This window comes from Bufo bufo, chromosome 9, assembly GCF_905171765.1.
Source record: "Bufo bufo chromosome 9, aBufBuf1.1, whole genome shotgun sequence".
Classification (NCBI taxonomy): domain Eukaryota; kingdom Metazoa; phylum Chordata; class Amphibia; order Anura; family Bufonidae; genus Bufo; species Bufo bufo.
This window is the reverse complement of record NC_053397.1, coordinates 116,268,128-116,288,013: the sequence shown is the minus strand read 5'-3', so window position 1 is coordinate 116,288,013 and position 19,886 is coordinate 116,268,128. Positions and strand designations below refer to the sequence as shown.

Genomic DNA, 19,886 nt, shown 5'->3' with positions numbered 1-19,886 from the left:
CGCATGATGAGCCTCATTTTCAGCAGAGTGGTGCTAGCGCTGATCTTTTTTATGGTGCGGCATACACCAGCAGCGCAGCACATCCTGGACCTTCTACCAGCACTGTCGTATTCCCTGGTGAAGTGGCGAGCACCAGAAGGGCAGTTCAAGCTGGTACGGTGGCACATGCAGTAACTCCCCCGTCGCAGCCACCACGTTCACAGGCCCGTAGAGCCCTTAGTCTCCCAGAGGTGCTGGCAAACCGTAATTGGCACTCCCCTGCTTCCGCCGCACCCGTATTGCCCCCTTTCACCGCCCAGTCTGGAGTTCGCATGGAAACAGCTCATTTAGGATCGGCCCTTGAGTTTTTTGAGCTGTTCTTCACCGTGGATCTCTATGACTTAGTTGTGGCAGAAACTAACCGCTACGCCACAGACTATATAACCGCCAATCCGGAAAGCTTCTATGCCCAGCCTTTCCGGTGGAAACCAGTCCCAGTTTCCGAATTTCAAATTTTTTGGGGACTTATCCTCAGCATGGGTCTAACAAAAAATTTTTTTTTGCGGTCCTATTGGTCTAAAGACCCAATACATTACATGCCCATGTTCTCTGCTGCAATGTCCAGGGCACGTTTTGAGGTCATCATGTGACCTGTCACTTACCAGTAGGAGGAGCTCCCGGCCGGACCTGTCACTTACCAGTAGGAGGAGCTCCCGACCGGACGCAGACATCGCAGCTCGCAGGTAAGTATAATGGTTCTACAAATTGCTAAGTAACCATGGCAACCGGGACTGCAGTAGCGTCCCGGTTGCCATGGTTACCGATCGGAGCCCCAGCGATTAAACTGGGACTCCGTTCGGTACTCTCCGCTGCCACCAATGATAGGGGGGAGATTTTAATTAGGAGGGGGAGGGAGGGGAGAAGGCCCACTGGCCACCAACGAGTTAACTACAGGGGAGGGAGGGGGGCCGGCCGCACTGGCCACCAATGAGTTAACTACAGGGGGGGGGGGGGCCCACTGGCCACCAATAAGTTAACTACAGGGGAGGGGGGGGCCGGCCGCACTGGCCACCAATGAGTTAACTACAGGGGAGGGAGGGGGGGGGGGGCGGCCACACTGGCCACCAATGTGTTAACTACAGGGGGGGGGGCTGCCCCCTGCTGCCTGGCAGCACCTGCCAGGCAGCAGGGGCAGTCATGTACACAGTTCTTTTAGTATATTCTAACCTGAAGCGTCCTCATCACCATGGGAACGCCTCTGTGTTAGAATATACTGTTGGATTTGAGTTTCACGATGTAACTCAAATCCGACGGTATATTCTAACATAGAGGCGTTCCCATGGTGATGGGGACGCTTCAAGTTAAAATATACCATCGGATTGGAGAAAACTCCGATCCGATGGTATATTAACTCCTGACTTTACATTGAAAGTCAATGGGGGACGGATCCGTTTGAAATTTCACCATATTGTGTCAACGTCAAACGGATCCGTCCCCATTGACTTGCATTGTAATTCAGGACGGATCCGTTTGGCTCCGCACGGCCAGGCGGACACCAAAACGACTTTTTTTTCATGTCCGTTGATCCTCCAAAAATCAAGAAAGACCCATGGACGAAAAAACGGTCACGGATCACGGAAAAACGGAACCCCGTTTTGCGGACCGCAAAAAAATACGGTCGTGTGCATGAGGCCTAAGGAGAATAGCAGAAACTCCAAATGCTGGCCATACATGTAATGATTGTGGAGACCCTCAAATGCCAGGGCAGTACAAACACCCCACAAATGACCCCATTTTGGAAAGAAGACATCCCAAGGTATTCGCTGAGGGGCATATTGAGTCCATGAAAGATTGAACTTTTTGTCCCAAGTTAGCAGAAAGGGAGACTTTGTGAGAAAAAAATAAAATAATCATTTTCCGCTAACTTGTGCCCAAAAAAATATATTCTAGGAACTCGCCATGCCCCCTCACAGAATACCTTGGGGTGTCTTCTTTCCAAAATGGGGTCACTTGTGGGGTATTTATACTGCCCTGGCATTTTAGGGGCCCTAAAGCGTGAGAAGTAGTTTGGAATCCAAATGCGTAAAAAATGCCCTGTGAAATCCTAAAGGTACTCATTGGAATTTTGGCCCCTTTGTGCACCTAGGCTGCAAAAAAGTGTCACACATGTGGTATCACCGTACTCAGGAGATGTAGGGCAATGTGTTTTGGGGTAACTTTTTACATATACCCATGCTGGGTGAGAGAAATATCTCTGTAAATTGACAACTTTGTATAAAAAAAATGGGAAAAGTTGTCATTTACAGAGATATTTCTCGCACACAGTATGGGTATATGTAAAAATACACCCCAAAACACATTGCCCAACTTCTCCTGAGTACGGCGATAACACATGTGTGACACTTTTCTGCAGCCTAGGTGCGCCAAGGGGCCCAAATTCCAATAAGTACCGAGAGGATTTCACAGGGCATTTTTTACGCATTTGGATTCCAAACTACTTCTCATGCTTTAGGGCCCCTAAAATGCAAGGGCAGTATAAATACCCCACAAGTGACCCCATTTTGGAAAGAAGACACCCCAAGGTATTTCGTGAGGGGCATGGCGAGTTCATGTCAAATTTTATTTTTTGTCACAAGTTAGTGGAATATGAGACTTTGTAAGAGAAAAAAATAAATAAAATCATATTCCGCTAACTTGTGCCAAAAAAAATATATTCTAGGAACTCGCCATGCCCCTCACGGAATACCTTGGGGTGTCTTCTTTCCAAAATGGGGTCACTTGTGGGGTATTTATACTTTCCTGGTATTTTAGGGGCCCTAAAGCGTGAGAAGTAGTTTGGAATCCAAATGCGTAAACAATGCCCTATGAAATCCTAAAGGTACTCATTGGAATTTTGGCCCCTTTGTGCACCTAGGCTGCAAAAAAGTGTCACACATGTGGTATCGCCGTACTCAGAAGAAGTAGGGCAATGTGTTTTGGGGTGTATTTTTACATATACCCATACTGTATGTGAGAAATATCTCTGTAAATGACAACTTTTTACATTTTTTTATACAAAGTTGTCAATTTACAGAGATATTTCTCTCACCCAAATACACCCCAAAACACATTGCCCTACTTCTCTTGAGTACGACGATACCACATGTGTGACACTTTTTTGCAGCCTAGGTGCGTAAAGGGGCCAAAAGTCCAACAAGTACCTTTAGGCTTTACAGGATGGCTCACAATTTAGCCCCGCCCAAAATGCCAGAACAGTAAACACACCCCACAAATGACCCCATTTCGGAAAGTAGACACCCCAAGGTATTCACTGAGGGGCATACTGAGTCCGTGGGAGATTTTTTATTTTTTTGCCAGAAGTTAGCAGAAATGGAAACTTAATTTTTTTTTTTTCTCAGAAAGTGTAATTTTCCGCTAACTTGTGAAAAAATATTAAATCATACATGAACTCACCATGCCCCTCCGCGAATACTTTGGTGTGTCTTTTTTCTAAAATGGGGTCATTTGGGGGGTATTTATACTATCCTGGCATTCTAGCACCTCAAGAAACATGACAGGTGCTCAGAAAGTCAGAGCTGCTTCAAAATGCGGAAATTCACATTTTTGTACCATAGTTTGTAAACGCTATAACTTTTGCGCAAACCAATAAATATACACTTATTGGATTTTTTTTTATCAAAGACATGTAGCACAATAAATTCTGACACAAACTTGTATAGAAATGTAATTATATTTGAACAATTTAACCAGAGAAATTAAAAAATAAACTTTTTTGAGAAAATTGCGGCCTATTTTGATTGTAATTTTTTCCAATATTAATCTCTGACATGAGCTCGCAAGTAATGTGCACTTCTCATTTATGTTCCCAATGTAATCACCCACGAGTTTGGCTTATTCTTGTACTTTTGGGATCTCTTATCGCTGTACAGAACCTTCAACTGCACTGTTTTGTAACAATTATTACCTATTTCTATGAAAAATTTAATAAAAACAGAATTTACTCAGATTGGTAAATTTGCCCTAAAGAAACTGTTTTTCGGATGGCGTACTGTATATGTCATAGAAAACATCACACTATGGACACTAGATTAGGCCCAGATTATTTTAATTTACGCTAAAGAAACAGTTTTCGGATGGAGTACTGTATATGTCACGGATGTGTATTAAACGCACACTATAGACAATAAATGTGGCGCAGATTATTTGAATTTACGCAAAAAGACACAGTCTGCGGATGATGTACAGTATATGTCACTAATAGGTATTAAAGAAAAATATCTTGCTGCTGTCAAACACACACACACAGTAGTCCTTAAAAGGACTTTGGGGTATTTGAAAAGCTTTTGGTAGTAAAAACAGCAAATTTCTCTCCCTGCACTATTTGTCCCTTCCTCAGCACGGATGTCCCTGAGACTGATCAATTTAGGGCAAGTAAAAATATATTGCTGCTCTAAAACACACACTAACACACAGTAGTCCTTAAAAAGACTGTTGGGTCTTTGAAAAGCTTTCTTAGAATAATAACTGTGAATTTTGCCCGCCGCACTGCCTTTCCCTTCCTACGCTCGGCTCTCCCTGACTATGACTGATCCGAGCTATATAGTACCCGATGACACATTCCGGCCAGCCAATCACTGTAATGCCAGCAGCCAACATGGATACTGGCATTACAGTGAGGCCAGTACTTACCTGTACCTGGCGCTCGAGCACATACGGTACTCAGACGAGTACCGCCATATGCCAAGCATAGCGATGCTCGAGCCGAACCGGTATTCGGCTGAGCATGCTCGCTCAACACTAATAATATGTCATTAGTTGGCATCACACTAGCTTGTGTCACAAAAAGATGCCAATGCACGGCAGAGAGTGATGTAAGAATAATCTATTCTAATATCCTTAGTGTATGGCCACTATTAAAAGCAGCTGCAGAGCTGAAATTGTTGTATCAAGCAAATGTATTAAAATGAATAGGAACATTCCTGACCACATGTAAATTTATTATTTTGGCTAATCGTTAAAAATCTGCTTTTTTTTCTTTTTAACAGCTTGAAGTTTCTGTTCTGCAGTCTATTATTATGAAACAGAATGAGCAGTTGCGTGAACAAGCTACAGACATCGATACTCTCACTAGAAAAAATCTGATGAAAGAAGAATTAATTAAGGTAATTGATAATTTACCATAGTTAATATCAGAATTATTTTTTACTTTCTTGATTCAATCATCTAAAAACCTTGTAAACCCCTTATCAGTCATATAATAAAGTCAAGGCTTGCAGGTTGTTCCCAGTGCAACATCAGTGGTCTCTGTCCCTCGAAGGTACTGCCTCAAGAATGTGCTCACCCGGTCCAATGCTCAATGGTCCCAGTGGTTGGCACACCAGTAACCCTTTTTTCATTCCCAGCGGACACCTCCGTAGCGCTGCTGCCTACTCCTTCCTGTTGTGCCTTCCTCTGCCCATAAGGGGCATTCATGCACACTCTCTGGCTCTGGAAGGGCCAGTGTGCTCACTTCCTAATCAGTTTTAGTCAATGGTAGACCTCCTCAGTGTAGGGCATCTTCACCTGTGGGAAGATACATGAGTAATAGTGTTTCTAGTTAGCTAGTGTCCTGTGAAAGTGCACTATATATGTTCCTGACCTCTGCCTACCAGATTTTGCTGCATGACCCGACATCAGTCTGACTCTTGTACTGACTCTGTGTTGCCTTCCCTGACCTTTAGCCGATTATCATATTGAACATACTCTGCCTACCCTGAACTTCGCTTCTTCCTTGACTACAATTTGACCTGATCCCTTGGTGCTCTCCTGACCCCATGGGTCAGCAGTCACTTTAACAGAGACTACTCTATAGATGTAGCGACCTGGTACAGTAGTTCTCCTGCAGCAGAGTCCAGATCCCTGTACATGGGGCTAAACGGTGAAAACCAGGAGGCCTAATTTGACAATGCCCTTAGGAGTAGCCCGAAGTCAGATTTGTTCAGGTGACACAGCAGATCCACATCCGTTTCCGTTACACTCCGTATACAATAGTTTGTATCTGCCAAGATTGGTCAAAAGAAGGACAATCAAAAATCCCACAACATGGTCATGGCCAGTGGTGTACCTTCTGTGGAGACAGACAATGTGACTGCTATGGGGCGAGGGGGAAGGTGGACCCAGCAATTAGATTTTATGGATTTAATTGCAGTCATTGGTAACTGTTTAAATTCTGGTGCACAAAGGCACCCCTAGTGGTAGCTTCAGTCGGATAGTTTCATAATACACATATGAAGTAACATAGTGACATAGTTTATAAGGCTGAACAAAAACATCTGTCCATCCAGTTAAGCCTGTTATCCTGCAAGATAATGCAGATGAAGGCAAAAAAAAAACCTATGAGGTAGAAGCCAATTTTCCCCACTTAAGGGGAAATAAATTCCTTCCCGACTCCAATCAGGCATTTAGAATAACTCCTTGGATCAATGACCCATCTCTAGTAGCTATAGCCTGTAATATTATTACACTCCAGAAATACATCCAGGCCCCTCTTGAACTCTTTTAGTAAACTCACCATCACCACCTCCTCAGGCAGAGAGTTCCATAGTCTCACTGCTCTTACCATAAAGAATCCTCTTTTATGTTTGTGTACAAACCTTCTTTCCTCCAGACGCAGAGGATGTCCCCTCGTCACAGTCACAGTCCTGGGGATAAATAGATGATGGGATAGATCTCTGTACTGACCCCTGATATATTTATACATACTTACTAGTCCTCCCCTTAGTTGTCTTTTCTCTAAAGGGAATAACCCTAATTTTAAAATCTTTCTGGGTACTGTAGTCCACCCATTCCAGTTATTACTTTAGTTGCCCTTCTCTGAACCCTCTTCAGATCTACTACTGTATGACCTTGTTCACAGGAGCCCAGAACTGTACACAGTACTCCATTTGTGGTCTGACTAGTGATTTGTAAAGTGGCAGGACTACAGTATGTTATCATGGGCATCTGTACCCCTTTTGATGCAACCCATTATCTTATTGGCCTTGGCAGCAGCTGCCTGACACTGGTTTCTGATGTCCACTAAGTCCTTTTCCATGTCCGTGTTACCCAGTGTTCTACCATTTAGTATGTACGGGTGACTTGCATTATTCCTTCCCATGTGCATAACCTTACATTTGTCAGTGTTAAACCTCATCTGCCACTTTTCTGCCCAAGCCTCCAATTTTTCCAGATCCATCTGTAGCCGTATACTGTCCACCTTCCGTCATCAGCAAAAATTTATATTTTATCGTTAATAAATATATTAGAGAATAGGACCCAATACTGACCCCTGTGGTACCCCACTAGTGACAGTGACTCAATCTGAGTGTGTACCGTTAATAACCATCCCTGTTTTCTATCACTGAGCAAGTTACTTACCCACAAGTACGTTTCAGACACATTGCTGTATGAGGGGGATTTATCAGTAGTATTTAGCCCAGTAGTGTGGTATAAATGTATTGAAAAATGGTGTTCAAAATGAGTGCGATATTTATGAAGCACCTTTTCTACTTTTTCCGACATAGAAATCGGAAAAAGAAGGCAAGACATTTTTTTTTTTAATTACAGTTATTTTCTCTAATTAAAATTTCTTCCGCTAAATAAAAAAAATACAGTATTTTTTCGCCCTATAAGATGCACCTAAGTTTTTGAGGAGGACAATAGACCCCAATAAGACCTCAGATCAGACCCCTAATCAGATCTCAGCTCAGACCCCAAATTGAACTCATAAGAGTCCCAATATAAATGAGACCCCCATTCAGACCTCAGATCAGCCCCCATGTCTCTCATCAGCCCCCTAGCCTCTCATCAGCCCCCATGCCTCTTATCAGTCCCCCTAGCCTCTTCTAAGCCCCCTAGCCTCTCATCAACCCCCAGCCTCTCATCCTCTCATCAGCCCCCCAGCCTCTCATCAGCTTCCAGCCTCACATCAGCCCTCATGCCTTGTACACAGGAGCAAGTAGTAGAATGGAGAACCGCACTAAATTCAGTAGTCTCTGGTGCCAATCAAGGGCTGGGAACAGAGGCACACAGATTTAAAGTGTTGCAATCAAACTATTTTTATTTTTAAGTTTTGCAGTAGTTTGCATGTGTAGGAAAGCCTGCTCTGCCCCCTCATCTGCCTGCTCCCACCAGCATTCTCACTGCAAATCTGCCGGCCGGTCCCTATCAACCAGCACCACACAGGGCCAGCTGGTCTCTACCACCCAGTGCCCACTGCAGCAGACCTTTCCCTACCACCCAGCGCACGCCGTGGCCAGACCCCATCAGCAAGCACACGCTGCAGCTGCTGGGCTCTTCCTCTTCAGGTAACTCATATGTGATGTCTAGTACATCGCAGGCTGCTGTTCCTATGCAGCGCAGCCTGCTATGTACTGAGCATAATCAATGCGCCGCACATTTTATATTTCTTTTCCCTGTATTCACCCTATAAGACGCACTAGCAGTTTCCCCCCATTTTAGGAGAAAAAGTGCTTTGCCTGAGAGTGTTTGATGCATGCATACTAGGAAACTGGATTGGCTGGGGTTGTCATACTAAATGTTGCTATGGAGCCCTATGTGACCTCTGTACAACCCTTGTCATGGTGGCCAAGGCACACCTGATTTGTGGATGTCCCACCTTGTAACTTACAAGATTTACAGGTTCTGTTGCTAATATCTTGGTGCTGGATCCCAGAGTGCACCTTCAGAAGCTTTATGGAGTTCATGCCTCCCTCTACGGGTCAGAGCTGATTTATTGGCACTAGTGGGACCTATACAATATTATAGTTTTAACCCTTTTTAATTTTTGCGTTTTCATCTTGTGCTCCCTGCCTTACAGGAGCCATAACTTTTTTATTTTTCGATTCACATAGCCATATGAGGGTGTATTATTTGTAATGCCACCATTTAATATTGCATAGGATATAGTGTAAAGTGGGGAAAAAAATCCAAAATGGTGATTCGGCTATTTTGACACTTTTTTTGTTTCACTTTTTTCCATATGGGATAAATACTTTTATGTTTTGATAGTTGATGATTTTCACACATAGCTATTCCCATGTTGTGTATTTTTTTTTATTTTTTTATTCTCATTTTGGTGAAATTATTATATATTTTTTTTATTTTTAAATCATTAGATTGCTATTCTCATAGACTCCAGTGCATTAGCATTGGAGTCTATGATGATTTTACTATATTCCTATGGAGCCCTGCTACACTCTGTATGATAGGGGCTGCTGCATACAAGCGCCGGCTCCTCTAATTGCCATACAGGGGAGCCGGAGCATTCCCGGATGGACGATCTTCTTGTAATACACGCACTCAGATACTGTGGTCAGGTTTGACCATGGCATCTGAGAGATTAAATATCCACGATCAGCGTTACTGCCGGTCACGGACTTTAGCTGCTGGTGCCTGCTGTATGAAACAGAGAGTCTGGAACAGAGCGGGCGCCATCTTTAAAGACCTGACATGTGATGTTCTATTACATGTCGCTGACCAAACATTACTCTGTGGTTACTTCCCTGTCGTTGTTCAGAATGGTCTTATGCAGGACAGATAAATCCTTCACAGCCAGGTTTTGTCTTACGTTTAATGTATTAAAACTATGTCTACATTAAACTGATTATTCCGACATATGCAATACAATGGCATCAGTGCTACGCATTTGTATCCTATAGCCAAATTTTCTCAATTGGCAGTGAGTATTTCTGTGACTTTTGAATGATATAAATATGGCATGGACACATACCTCCAGTATTTCACAAATGTGACAGACTTACACACATAATTTAGCTTTTGTTGCGAATCAAAGTTTTCCTAAACATCAGACAGAATTCTGCTTCAAATGCTTATCTTAGCTCAAAACTAACTTTGTCAAAGCGATTCTGAGATTGTTTTCTCGTGACAGACCATGGTAAACTTGGGTCATTATTGTCACCTTTATTTATTTAACCCTTTCGCTACCAGCACCGTACAAGTATGGTGCTGAAGCAGTGGGTGCCATGGCTGGCGGGTCTCCGCTGTTTTAAATATCAGAGTAAATGTACTCCATGTCAGTGGTAAATTTGAGTCAATATGTTTTACTAGAGTTGAGCGAACACTTGGATGTTCGGGTTCGAGAAGTTCGGCCGAATTTCCCGAAAATGTTCGAGTTCGGGATCCGAACTCGACCCGAACCCGAACCCCATTGAAGTCAATTGGGACCCAAACTTTTCGGCACTAAAAAGGCTGTAAAATAGCCCAGGAAAGGGCTAGAGGGCTGCAAAAGGCAGCAAAATGTAGGTAAATCCCCTGCAAACAAATGTGGATAGGGAAATTAATAAAAAATAATAATTACCAATATCAATTGGAGAGAGGTCCCATAGCAGAGAATCAGGCTTCATGTCATAGCAGAGAATCAGGCTTCATGTCACCCACCACTGGAACAGGCCACTGTTCAGATATTTTTAGGCCACGGAACCCAGACAGAGGAGAGAGGCCCCATAGCAGAGATTCAGGCTTCATGTCATAGCAGAGAATCAGGCTTCGTGTCACCCACCACTGGAACAGGCCACTGTCAGATATTTTTAGGCCCCGGCACCCAGACAGAGGAGAGATGTCCCATAGCAGAGAATCAGACTTCATGTCATAGCAGAGAATCAGGCTTCACGTCACCCACCACTGGAACAGGCCACTGTTCAGATATTTTTAGGCCACGGAACCCAGACAGAGGAGAGAGGCCCCATAGCAGAGATTCAGGCTTCATGTCATAGCAGAGAATCAGGCTTCATGTCACCCACCACTGGAACAGGCCACTGTTCAGATATTTTTAGGCCCCGGAACCCAGACAGAGGATAGAGGCCCCATAGCAGAGATTCAGGCTTTATATCATAGCAGAGAATCAGGCTTCATGTCACCCACCACTGGAACAGGCCACTGTGAGATATTTTTAGGCCCCGGCACCCAGACAGAGGATAGAGGTCCCATAGCAGAGAATCAGGCTTCATGTCACCCACCACTGGAACAGGCCACTGTTAGATATTTTTAGGCCCCGGCACCCAGACAGAGGCGAGAGGTCCCATAGCAGAGATTCAGGCTTCATGTCATAGCAGAGAATCAGGCTTCATGTCACCCACCACTGGAACAGGCCATTGTCAGATATTTTTAGGCCCCGGCACCCCGACAGAAAAGAGAGGTCCCATAGCAGAGATTCAGGCTTCATGTCATAGCAGAGAATCAGGCTTCGTGTCACCCACCACTGGAACAGGCCACTGTCAGATATTTTTAGGCCCCGGCACCCAGACAGAGGAGAGATGTCCCATAGCAGAGAATCAGACTTCATGTCATAGCAGAGAATCAGGCTTCACGTCACCCACCACTGGAACAGGCCATTGTCAGATATTTTTAGGCCCCGACACCCAGACAGAGGAGAGGTTCATTCAACTTTGGGTTGCCCCGCAATATAATGGTAAAATTAAAAAAAAGAGGGTTAAATGAGGAAGTGCCCTGGAGTACAAGAATATATGGTTAAGGGGAGGTAGTTATAAATGTCTAATCTGCACAAGGGATGGACAGGTCCTGTGGGATACATGCCTGGTTCATTTTTATGAACGTCAGCTTGTCCACATTGGCTGTAGACAGGCGGCTGTGTTTGTCTGTAATGACGCCCCGTTCCGTGGTGAATACACGTTCAGACAAAACGCTGGCCGCCGGGCAGGCCAGCACCTCTAAGGCATAAAAGGCTAGCTCTGGCCACGTGGACAATTTGGAGACCCAGAAGTTAAATGGGGCCGAACCATCAGTCAGTACGTGGAGGGGTGTGCATACGTACTGTTCCACCATGTTAGTCAAATGTTGCCTCCTGCTAACACGTTCTGTATCAGGTGGTGGTGCAGTTAGCTGTGGCGTGGTGACAAAACTTTTCCACATCTCTGCCATGCTAACCCTGCCCTCAGATGAGCTGGCCGTGACACAGCTGCGTTGGCGACCTCTTGCTCCTCCTCTGCCTTCGCCTTGGGCTTCCACTTGTTCCCCTGTGACATTTGGGAATGCTCTCAGTAGCGCGTCTACTAACGTGCGCTTGTACTCGCGCATCTTCCTATCACGCTCCAGTGCAGGAAGTAAGGTGGGCACATTGTCTTTGTACCGGGGATCCAGCAGGGTGGCAACCCAGTAGTCCGCACACGTTAAAATGTGGGCAACTCTGCTGTCGTTGCGCAGGCACTGCAGCATGTAGTCGCTCATGTGTGCCAGGCTGCCCAGAGGTAAGGACAAGCTGTCCTCTGTGGGAGGCGTATCGTCATCGTCCTGCGTTTCCCCCCAGCCACGCACCAGTGATGGGCCCGATCTGCATTGGGTGCCACCCCGCTGTGAACATGCTTCATCCTCCTCCTCCTCATCCTCGTCCTCCTCGTCCTCCAGTAGTGGGCCCTGTCTGGCCACATTTGTACCCGGCCTCTGCTGTTGCAAAAAAACTCCCTCTGAGTCACTTCTAAAATGACCCCTCTTCCTCCTCCTCCTCCTCCTGGGCCCCCTCCTCTTCCATCATCGCCCTGTGTTTTCTCAAGGAGACATAGAAGTGGTATTGTAACACTGATAACGGCGTCATCTCCACTGGCAATGTTGGTGGAGTACTCGAAACAGCGCAACAGGGCACACAGGTCTCACATGGAGGCCCAGTCATTGGTGGGGAAGTGGTGCTGTTCCGCAGTGCGACTGACCCGTGCGTGCTGACCCGTCTGTCCAGCATGTGCAAGGTGGAGTTCCACCTGGTGGGCACGTCGCATATGAGGCGGTGAGCGGGAAGGCCGAAGTTACGCTGTAGCGCAGACAGGCGAGCAGCGGCAGGATGTGAACGCCGGAAGCGCGCGCAGACGGCCCGCACTTTATGCAGCAGCTCTGACATGTCGGGGTAGTTGTGAATTAACTTCTGCACCACCAAATTCAGCACATGCGCCAGGCAAGGGATGTGCGTCAAACCGGCTAGTCCCAGAGCTGCGACGAGATTTCCCACATTATCGCACACCACCAGGCCAGGCTTGAGGCTCACCAGCAGCAACCACTCGTCGGTCTGTTGTTCAATACCCCACCACAACTCCTGTGCGGTGTGGGGCCTGTCCCCCAAACATATGAGTTTCAGAATGGCCTGCTGACTTTTACCCCGGGCTGTACTGAAGTTGGTGGTGAAGGTGTGTGGCTGACTGAATGAGCAGGTGGAAGAAGAGGAGGAGGAGGCTACAGGAGGCAAAGAATGTTGCCCTGCGATCCTTGGCGGCGGAAGGACGTGCGCCAAACAGCTCTCCGCCTGGGGCCCAGGCGCCACTACATTTACCCAGTGTGCAGTTAGGGAGATATAGCGTCCCTGGCCGTGCTTACTGGTCCACGTATCTGTGGTTAGGTGGACCTTGCCACAGATGGCGTTGCGCAGTGCACACTTGATTTTATCGGATACTTGGTTGTGCAGGGAAGGCACGGCTCTCTTGGAGAAGTAGTGGCGGCTGGGAACAACATACTGTGGGACAGCAAGCGACATAAGCTGTTTGAAGCTGTCTGTGTCCACCAGCCTGAATGACAGCATTTCATAGGCCAGTAGTTTAGAAATGCTGGCATTCAGGGCCAGGGATCGAGGGTGGCTAGGTGGGAATTTACGCTTTCTCTCAAATGTTTGTGAGATGGAGAGCTGAACGCTGCCGTGTGACATGGTGGAGATGCTTGGTGACGGAGGTGGTGGTGTTGGTGGTACATCCTCTGTTTGCTGGGCGGCAGGTGCCAACCTTCCTCCCGAGGCGGAGGAAGAGGCCGAGGCGGCAGCAGCAGAAGAGGTAGCAGGGGGAGCCTGAGTGAGTTCCTTGTTTTTAAGGCGTTTACTCCACTGCAGTTCATGCTTTGCATGCAGATGCCCGGTCATGCAGATTGTGCTAAGGTTCAGAATGTTAATGCCTCGCTTCAGGCTCTGATGGCACAGCGTGCAAACCACTCGGGTCTTGTCGTCAGCACATTGTTTGAAGAACTGCCACGCCAGGAAACTCCTTGAAGCTGCCTTTGGGGTGCTCGGTCCCAGGTGGCAGTGGCCAGTAGCAGGCGAACTCTCTTGGCGGCAGATGTTCTGCTTTTGCCCCCTGCTCCCTCTTTTGATACGCTGTTGGCTCGGTCTCACCACTGCCTCTTCCTCTGAACTCTGAAAGTCAGTGGCACAACCTTCATTCCATGTGGGGTCTATGACCTCATCGTCCCCTGCATCGTCTTCCACCCAGTCTTCCTCCCTGACCTCCTGTTCAGTCTGCACACTGCAGAAATACGCAGCAGTTGGCACCTGTGTTTCGTCATCATCAGAGACGTGCTGAGGTGGTATTCCCATGTCCTCATCATCAGGAAACATAAGTGGTTGTGCGTCAGTGCATTCTATGTCTTTCACCGCTGGGGAAGGGCTAGGTGGATGCCCTTGGGAAACCCTGCCAGCAGAGTCTTCAAACAGCATAAGAGACTGCTGCATAACTTGAGGCTCAGACAGTTTCCCTGATATGCATGGGGGTGATGTGACAGACTGATGGGCTTGGTTTTCATGCGCCATCTGTGCGCTTTCTGCAGAAGACTGGGTGGGAGATAATGTGAATGTGCTGGATCCACTGTCGGCCACCCAATTGACTAATGCCTGTACCTGCTCAGGCCTTGCCATCCTTAGAACGGCATTGGGCCCCACCAAATATCGCTGTAAATTCTGGCGGCTACTGGGACCTGAGGTAGTTGGTTCACAAGGACGTGTGGCTGTGGCAGAACGGCCACATCCTCTCCCAGCACCAGAGGGTCCACTAACACCACCACGACCATGTACGCGTCCGCGTCCCTTATTAGATGTTTTCCTCATTGTTACCGTTCACCACAATAAGAAAAAAATTATTTGGCCCAATGTATTGAATTCAAATTCAGGCCTTTTTTTTACAGGCACCTAACACTATCTGGCTATCTATTTAGGTACCGTATTACACTAATACAGGCACAGCAGTAACCACAGATTTAGCTGAATATAAATTGTAGGCCTAGTATTTAGGCCCTGGATGACAGGTATCCCTTTTACGGACAGAATTAGACTTGGAAATGCACGGTAGCGTGTGAAGTTATTGAGGATGACCCTATCAGCACCTTCAATGTAATATACTCTTTTATGGATAGATTTAAACTTGGCCTGCTACAGCAGAAACCACTGATTTAGTGGATTGCTAATTTGGGAATTGAATTTTTGCCCAGAAAAAAATATATCCTTTGCCAGACAGCAGACAGTATTACAATTGGCTAGCCACAGCTGAAACACCAGATTTAGGGTACTGCTATTTTGGCAATTGTATTTCACCCCTCAATAAAATAGCAAGCTAAGCCAAGCCCCTGATGTAGGATATAGCAAAAAAAACAACACACTATTGATGGTTAGATGGGACTTGGTGGCAGCTTGTGCTGGCGCACCACAAGACACAAAATGGCCGCCGATCACCCCAGAAAAAAGTGACAGAAAAACGGTCTGGGCAGCCTAAAAACATTGAGCAATTAACTAGCAGAAGTTGAATGATACACAGCTGTAGATCGATCACTTCATTAAGTGTTTTTGATGAGTAAATCCCTGCCTAATCTGGCCCTAACAGCAGCAGCTGCATCCTCTCCCTAAGGGTGCCTACCCGAAACGCGTCAATGTCATGTCATGTGGAAGGTGGTGATGTCTGTCAATCTTATGTGATTATTAAAGTAAAGCTGATAGAGGAACCTCATGTGTCTCTAGGACCGTCTCTCTTCATTTACCTGCAGCCTGCTACGGGAACACTCCCCAAGGGCCTCTGGAGCCGGGACTATATATTCCATTACGGAGGTGAGCTGGATAAAGTGTTTCTATGCATCCTCTCCCTACACTGATCAGAGCAGAGTGACGTGCGGCGCTACATGACTCCAGCTTAAATAGAGGCTGGGTCACATGCTGCACTGGCCAATCACAGCCATGCCAATAGTAGGCATGGCTGTGATGGCCTCTTGGGGCAAGTAGTATGACGCTTGTTGATTGGCAGCCTTTTAAAAAGCGCCAAGAAAGCGCCGAACAACGAACCCGAACCCGGACTTTTACGTAAATGTTCGGGTCCGTGTCACGAACACCCCAAAATTCGGTACGAACCCGAACTATACAGTTCGGGTTCGCTCATCTTTATGTTTTACCTTTAAAAAAAAATTCACAATTTTTAAAATTTAACCCCTTAGGGACGCATGACGTACCGGTACGGCATGTTTCCCGAGTCCTTAAGGACCCATGACGTACCGATACGTCATGAGTTTAAAATAAGATTACGGCGCCCCGGGGGTTAATCCGAACGGGATGCCGGCTGAAATCATTCAGCCGGCATCCTGTCACAACGCCGGGGGGGGTCATGTGACCCCCCCGTATCGGCGATCGCAGCAAACCGCAGGTCAATTCAGACCTGCGGTTTGCTGCGCTTTTAGCCGATTCTGATCCCCGCGGTCTCTGACCGCGGGATCAAACTTTAAAATGCCCGAAATAAATATTTATTAACCCCCCTGCACACCTGAATGATATTATGTGGGCGGGTGATGCAGGGGGGGTGTCGCGGGAGGTGCGATCCCCCGCCCGCCTCCCCTTGAATAATCGTTGGTGGACAGTGGTTATACCAGGGTGTCAGCACATTGCTGACACCCTGGTATAAACGGCTGACATCGGTGATGCGATGTCAGCCATTTAACCCCTTTCCATACAGCGGTCCGTACGGATCGTTGTATGGAAAAGGTTAACAGCTCAGGGAGCACCCTCCCTCTCCCATCAGGGGGCTGCTGTGCTTTTGCAGCCCCCCGATGGGAGAGGGAGAGAGCCCCCAGACAGCCCCCCGACAGCCCCGTCTTTACCCTTCCCCGTCTGCGCAGTTGTGGCTACAACTGAACAGACAGGGAAGGTTCCCATGGCAACAGGACGCCTTCTCAGGCATCCTGCTGTCCATGGTGCTGAACAGATCTATGCTAAAGGCATAGATCTGTTCAGACAAAGTGTAAGTAAAATACAGTACAGTACCCTATATAGTGTACTGTACTGTATTATACAGACATCAGACCCACTGGATCTTCAAGAACCAAGTGGATCTGGGTCCAAAAAAATAAAAAAAAAGTGAAAAAATACATTTATCACTGAATAAAAAAAAAATACACTACACATATTAGGTATCGCCACGTCCGTAACGACCTGATCTATAAAACGGTCATGTTACTTTCCCCGCATGGTGAACGCCATAAAAAAAAATAAAAAAATATGAGAAAATTGAAATTTTTCCCAGCTTACTTCCCAACAAAGGTAATAAAAGTGATCAAAAAAGTCGCATGTACGCCAAAATAGTACCAATCAAACCGTCATCTCATTCCGCAAAAATCATACCCTACCTTACCCAAGATAATCGCCCAAAAACTGAAAAAACCATGGCTCTTAGACTATGGAAACACTAAAACATGATTTTTTTTGTTTCAAAAAGGAAATAATTGTGTAAAACTTAAATAAATAAAAAAAGTATACATATTAGGTATCTCGCGTCCGTATCGACTGGCTCTATAAAAATATCACATGACCTAACCCTTCAGGTGACCACCGTAAAAAAAGCAATTTTTTGTCATCTTACATCACAAAAAGTGTAATAACAAGTGATCAAAAAGTCATATGCACCCCAAAATACGGCCAATCAAACCGGCATCTCATCCCGCAAAAAATGAGACCCTACTTAAGATAATCGCCCAAAAACTGAAAAAACTATGGCTCTTAGACTATGGAGACTATCATTGTGTAAAACTTACATAAATAAAAAAATTGTATACATATTAGGTATCGCCACGTCCGTGACAACCTGCTCTATAAAATTACCACATGATCTAACCTGTCAGATGAATGTTGTAAATAACAAAAAAAAACGTGCCAAAAAAGCTATTTCTTGTTACCTTGCCGCACAAAAAGTGTAATATAGAGCAACCAAAAATCATATGTACCCTAAACTAGTACCAAAAAAACTGCCACCCTATCCCGTAGTTTCTAAAATGGGGTCACTTTTTTGGAGTTTCTACTCTAGAGGTGCATCAGGGGGGCTTCAAATGGGACATGGTGTCAAAAAAAACCAGTCCAGCAAAATCTGCCTTCCAAAAACCGTATGGCATTCCTTTCCTTCTGCGCCCTGCCGTGTGCCCGTACAGCAGTTTACGACCACATATGGGGTGCTTCTGTAAACTACAGAATCAGGGCCATAAATAATGAGTTTTGTTTGGCTGTTAACCCTTGCTTTGTAACTGGAAAAAAAATATTAAAATGGAAAATCTGCCAAAAAAGTGAAATTTTGAAATTGTATCTCTATTTTCCATTAAATCTTGTGCAACACCTAAAGGGTTAACAAGGTTTGTAAAATCAGTTTTAAATACCTTGAGGGGTGTTTCTTAGATGGGGTCACTTTTATGGAGTTTCTACTCTAGGGGTGCATCAGGGGGGCTTCAAATGGGACATGGTGTCAAAAAACCAGTCCTGCAAAATCTGGCTTCCAAAAACCATACGGCGCACCTTTCCCTCTACGCCCCGCTGTGTGGCCGTACAGTAGTTTACAGCCACATATGGGGTGTTTCTGTAAACGGCAGAGTCAGGGCAATAAAGATACAGTCTCGTTTGGCTGTTAACCCTTGCTTTGTAAGTGGAAAAAATGGGTTAAAATGGAAAATTAGGCAAAAAAATGAAATTCTCAAATTTCATCCCCATTTGCCAATAACTCTTGTGCAACATCTAAAGGGTTAACAAAGTTTGTAAAATCAGTTTTGAATACCTTGAGGGGTGTAGTTTTTAGAATGGGGTCATTTTTGGGCGGTTTCTATCATGTAAGCCTCACAAAGTGACTTCAGACCTGTAGTGGTCCCTAAAAATTGGGTTTTTGTAAATTTCTGAAAAATTTCAAGATTTGCTTCTAAACTTCTAAGCCTTGTAACATCCCCAAAAAATAAAATATCATTCCCAAAATAATTCAAACATGAAGTAGACATATGGGGGATGTAAAGTCATCGCAATTTTTGGGGGTAGTACTATGTATTACAGAAGTAGAGAAACTGAAACTTTGAAATTTGAAAATTTTTCAAAATTTTGGGTAAATGAGGTATTTTTTTATGCAAAAAAATTATTATTTTTTACTTCATTTTACCAGTGTCATGGAGTACAATATGTTACGAAAAAACAATCTCAGAGTGGCCTGGATAAGTCAAAGTGTTTTAAAGTTATCAGCACTTAAAGGGACACTGTTCAGATTTGCAAAAAATGGCCAAGTCCTTAAGGTGAAATAGGGCTGAGTCCTTAAGGGGTTAAATGTCTCTTCTTTTAATGCAGATTGTGATCCCTCATAAAATAGTTGTTACTGTACATTTCCCAGATGTCTACTTTATGTTTGCATCCTTTTGAAAATGTCATTTTTTTAGGACTTTAGAAGGCTTAGAATTTTAAAAGCAATTAGTAACATAGTAACATAGTATATAAGGCCGAAAAAAGACATCTGTCCATCCAGTTCGGCTAGTTATCCTACAAGTAGGGTTGAGCGAACCCGAACTTTAGGATTTTTGGACCCCGGACCCGAACCCGAATATTTCCGTAAAAGTTCGGGTTCAGTGTTCGGCGCTCTCTTGGCGCTTTTTGAAAGGCTGCAGAGCAGCCAATCAACAAGCGGTTAACTGTCTGACCTTAGAAGCCATTACAGTCATGCCTACTAATGGCATGGCTGTGATTGGCCAGAGTAGCATATGACCCAGGCTCTATATAAGCGCTGCACGTCACTCTGCTGTTTCAAGTGTACGGAGAGGATGCTGCTGGACTTGTGATTTCAGGGAGAGAATAAGAGAGAATCTAAACGATCTATAGAGAAATAGTTGTGTGGGTGCAGGGCACA

At 45.4% G+C, this 19,886-nt stretch overlaps 1 protein-coding gene across 1 annotated transcript in view; it reads left to right on the top strand.

Moving 5' to 3' along the window:
• Positions 1-19,886, top strand: part of LOC120979810 (myomegalin-like) — a 245,000-nt gene that overhangs the window by 193,211 nt on the left and 31,903 nt on the right. Inside the window, exon 9 of the mRNA XM_040408766.1 lies at positions 5,025-5,141. Coding sequence (XP_040264700.1) covers positions 5,025-5,141 — 117 coding nt within the window. The remainder of the gene's footprint in view (positions 1-5,024; positions 5,142-19,886) is intronic.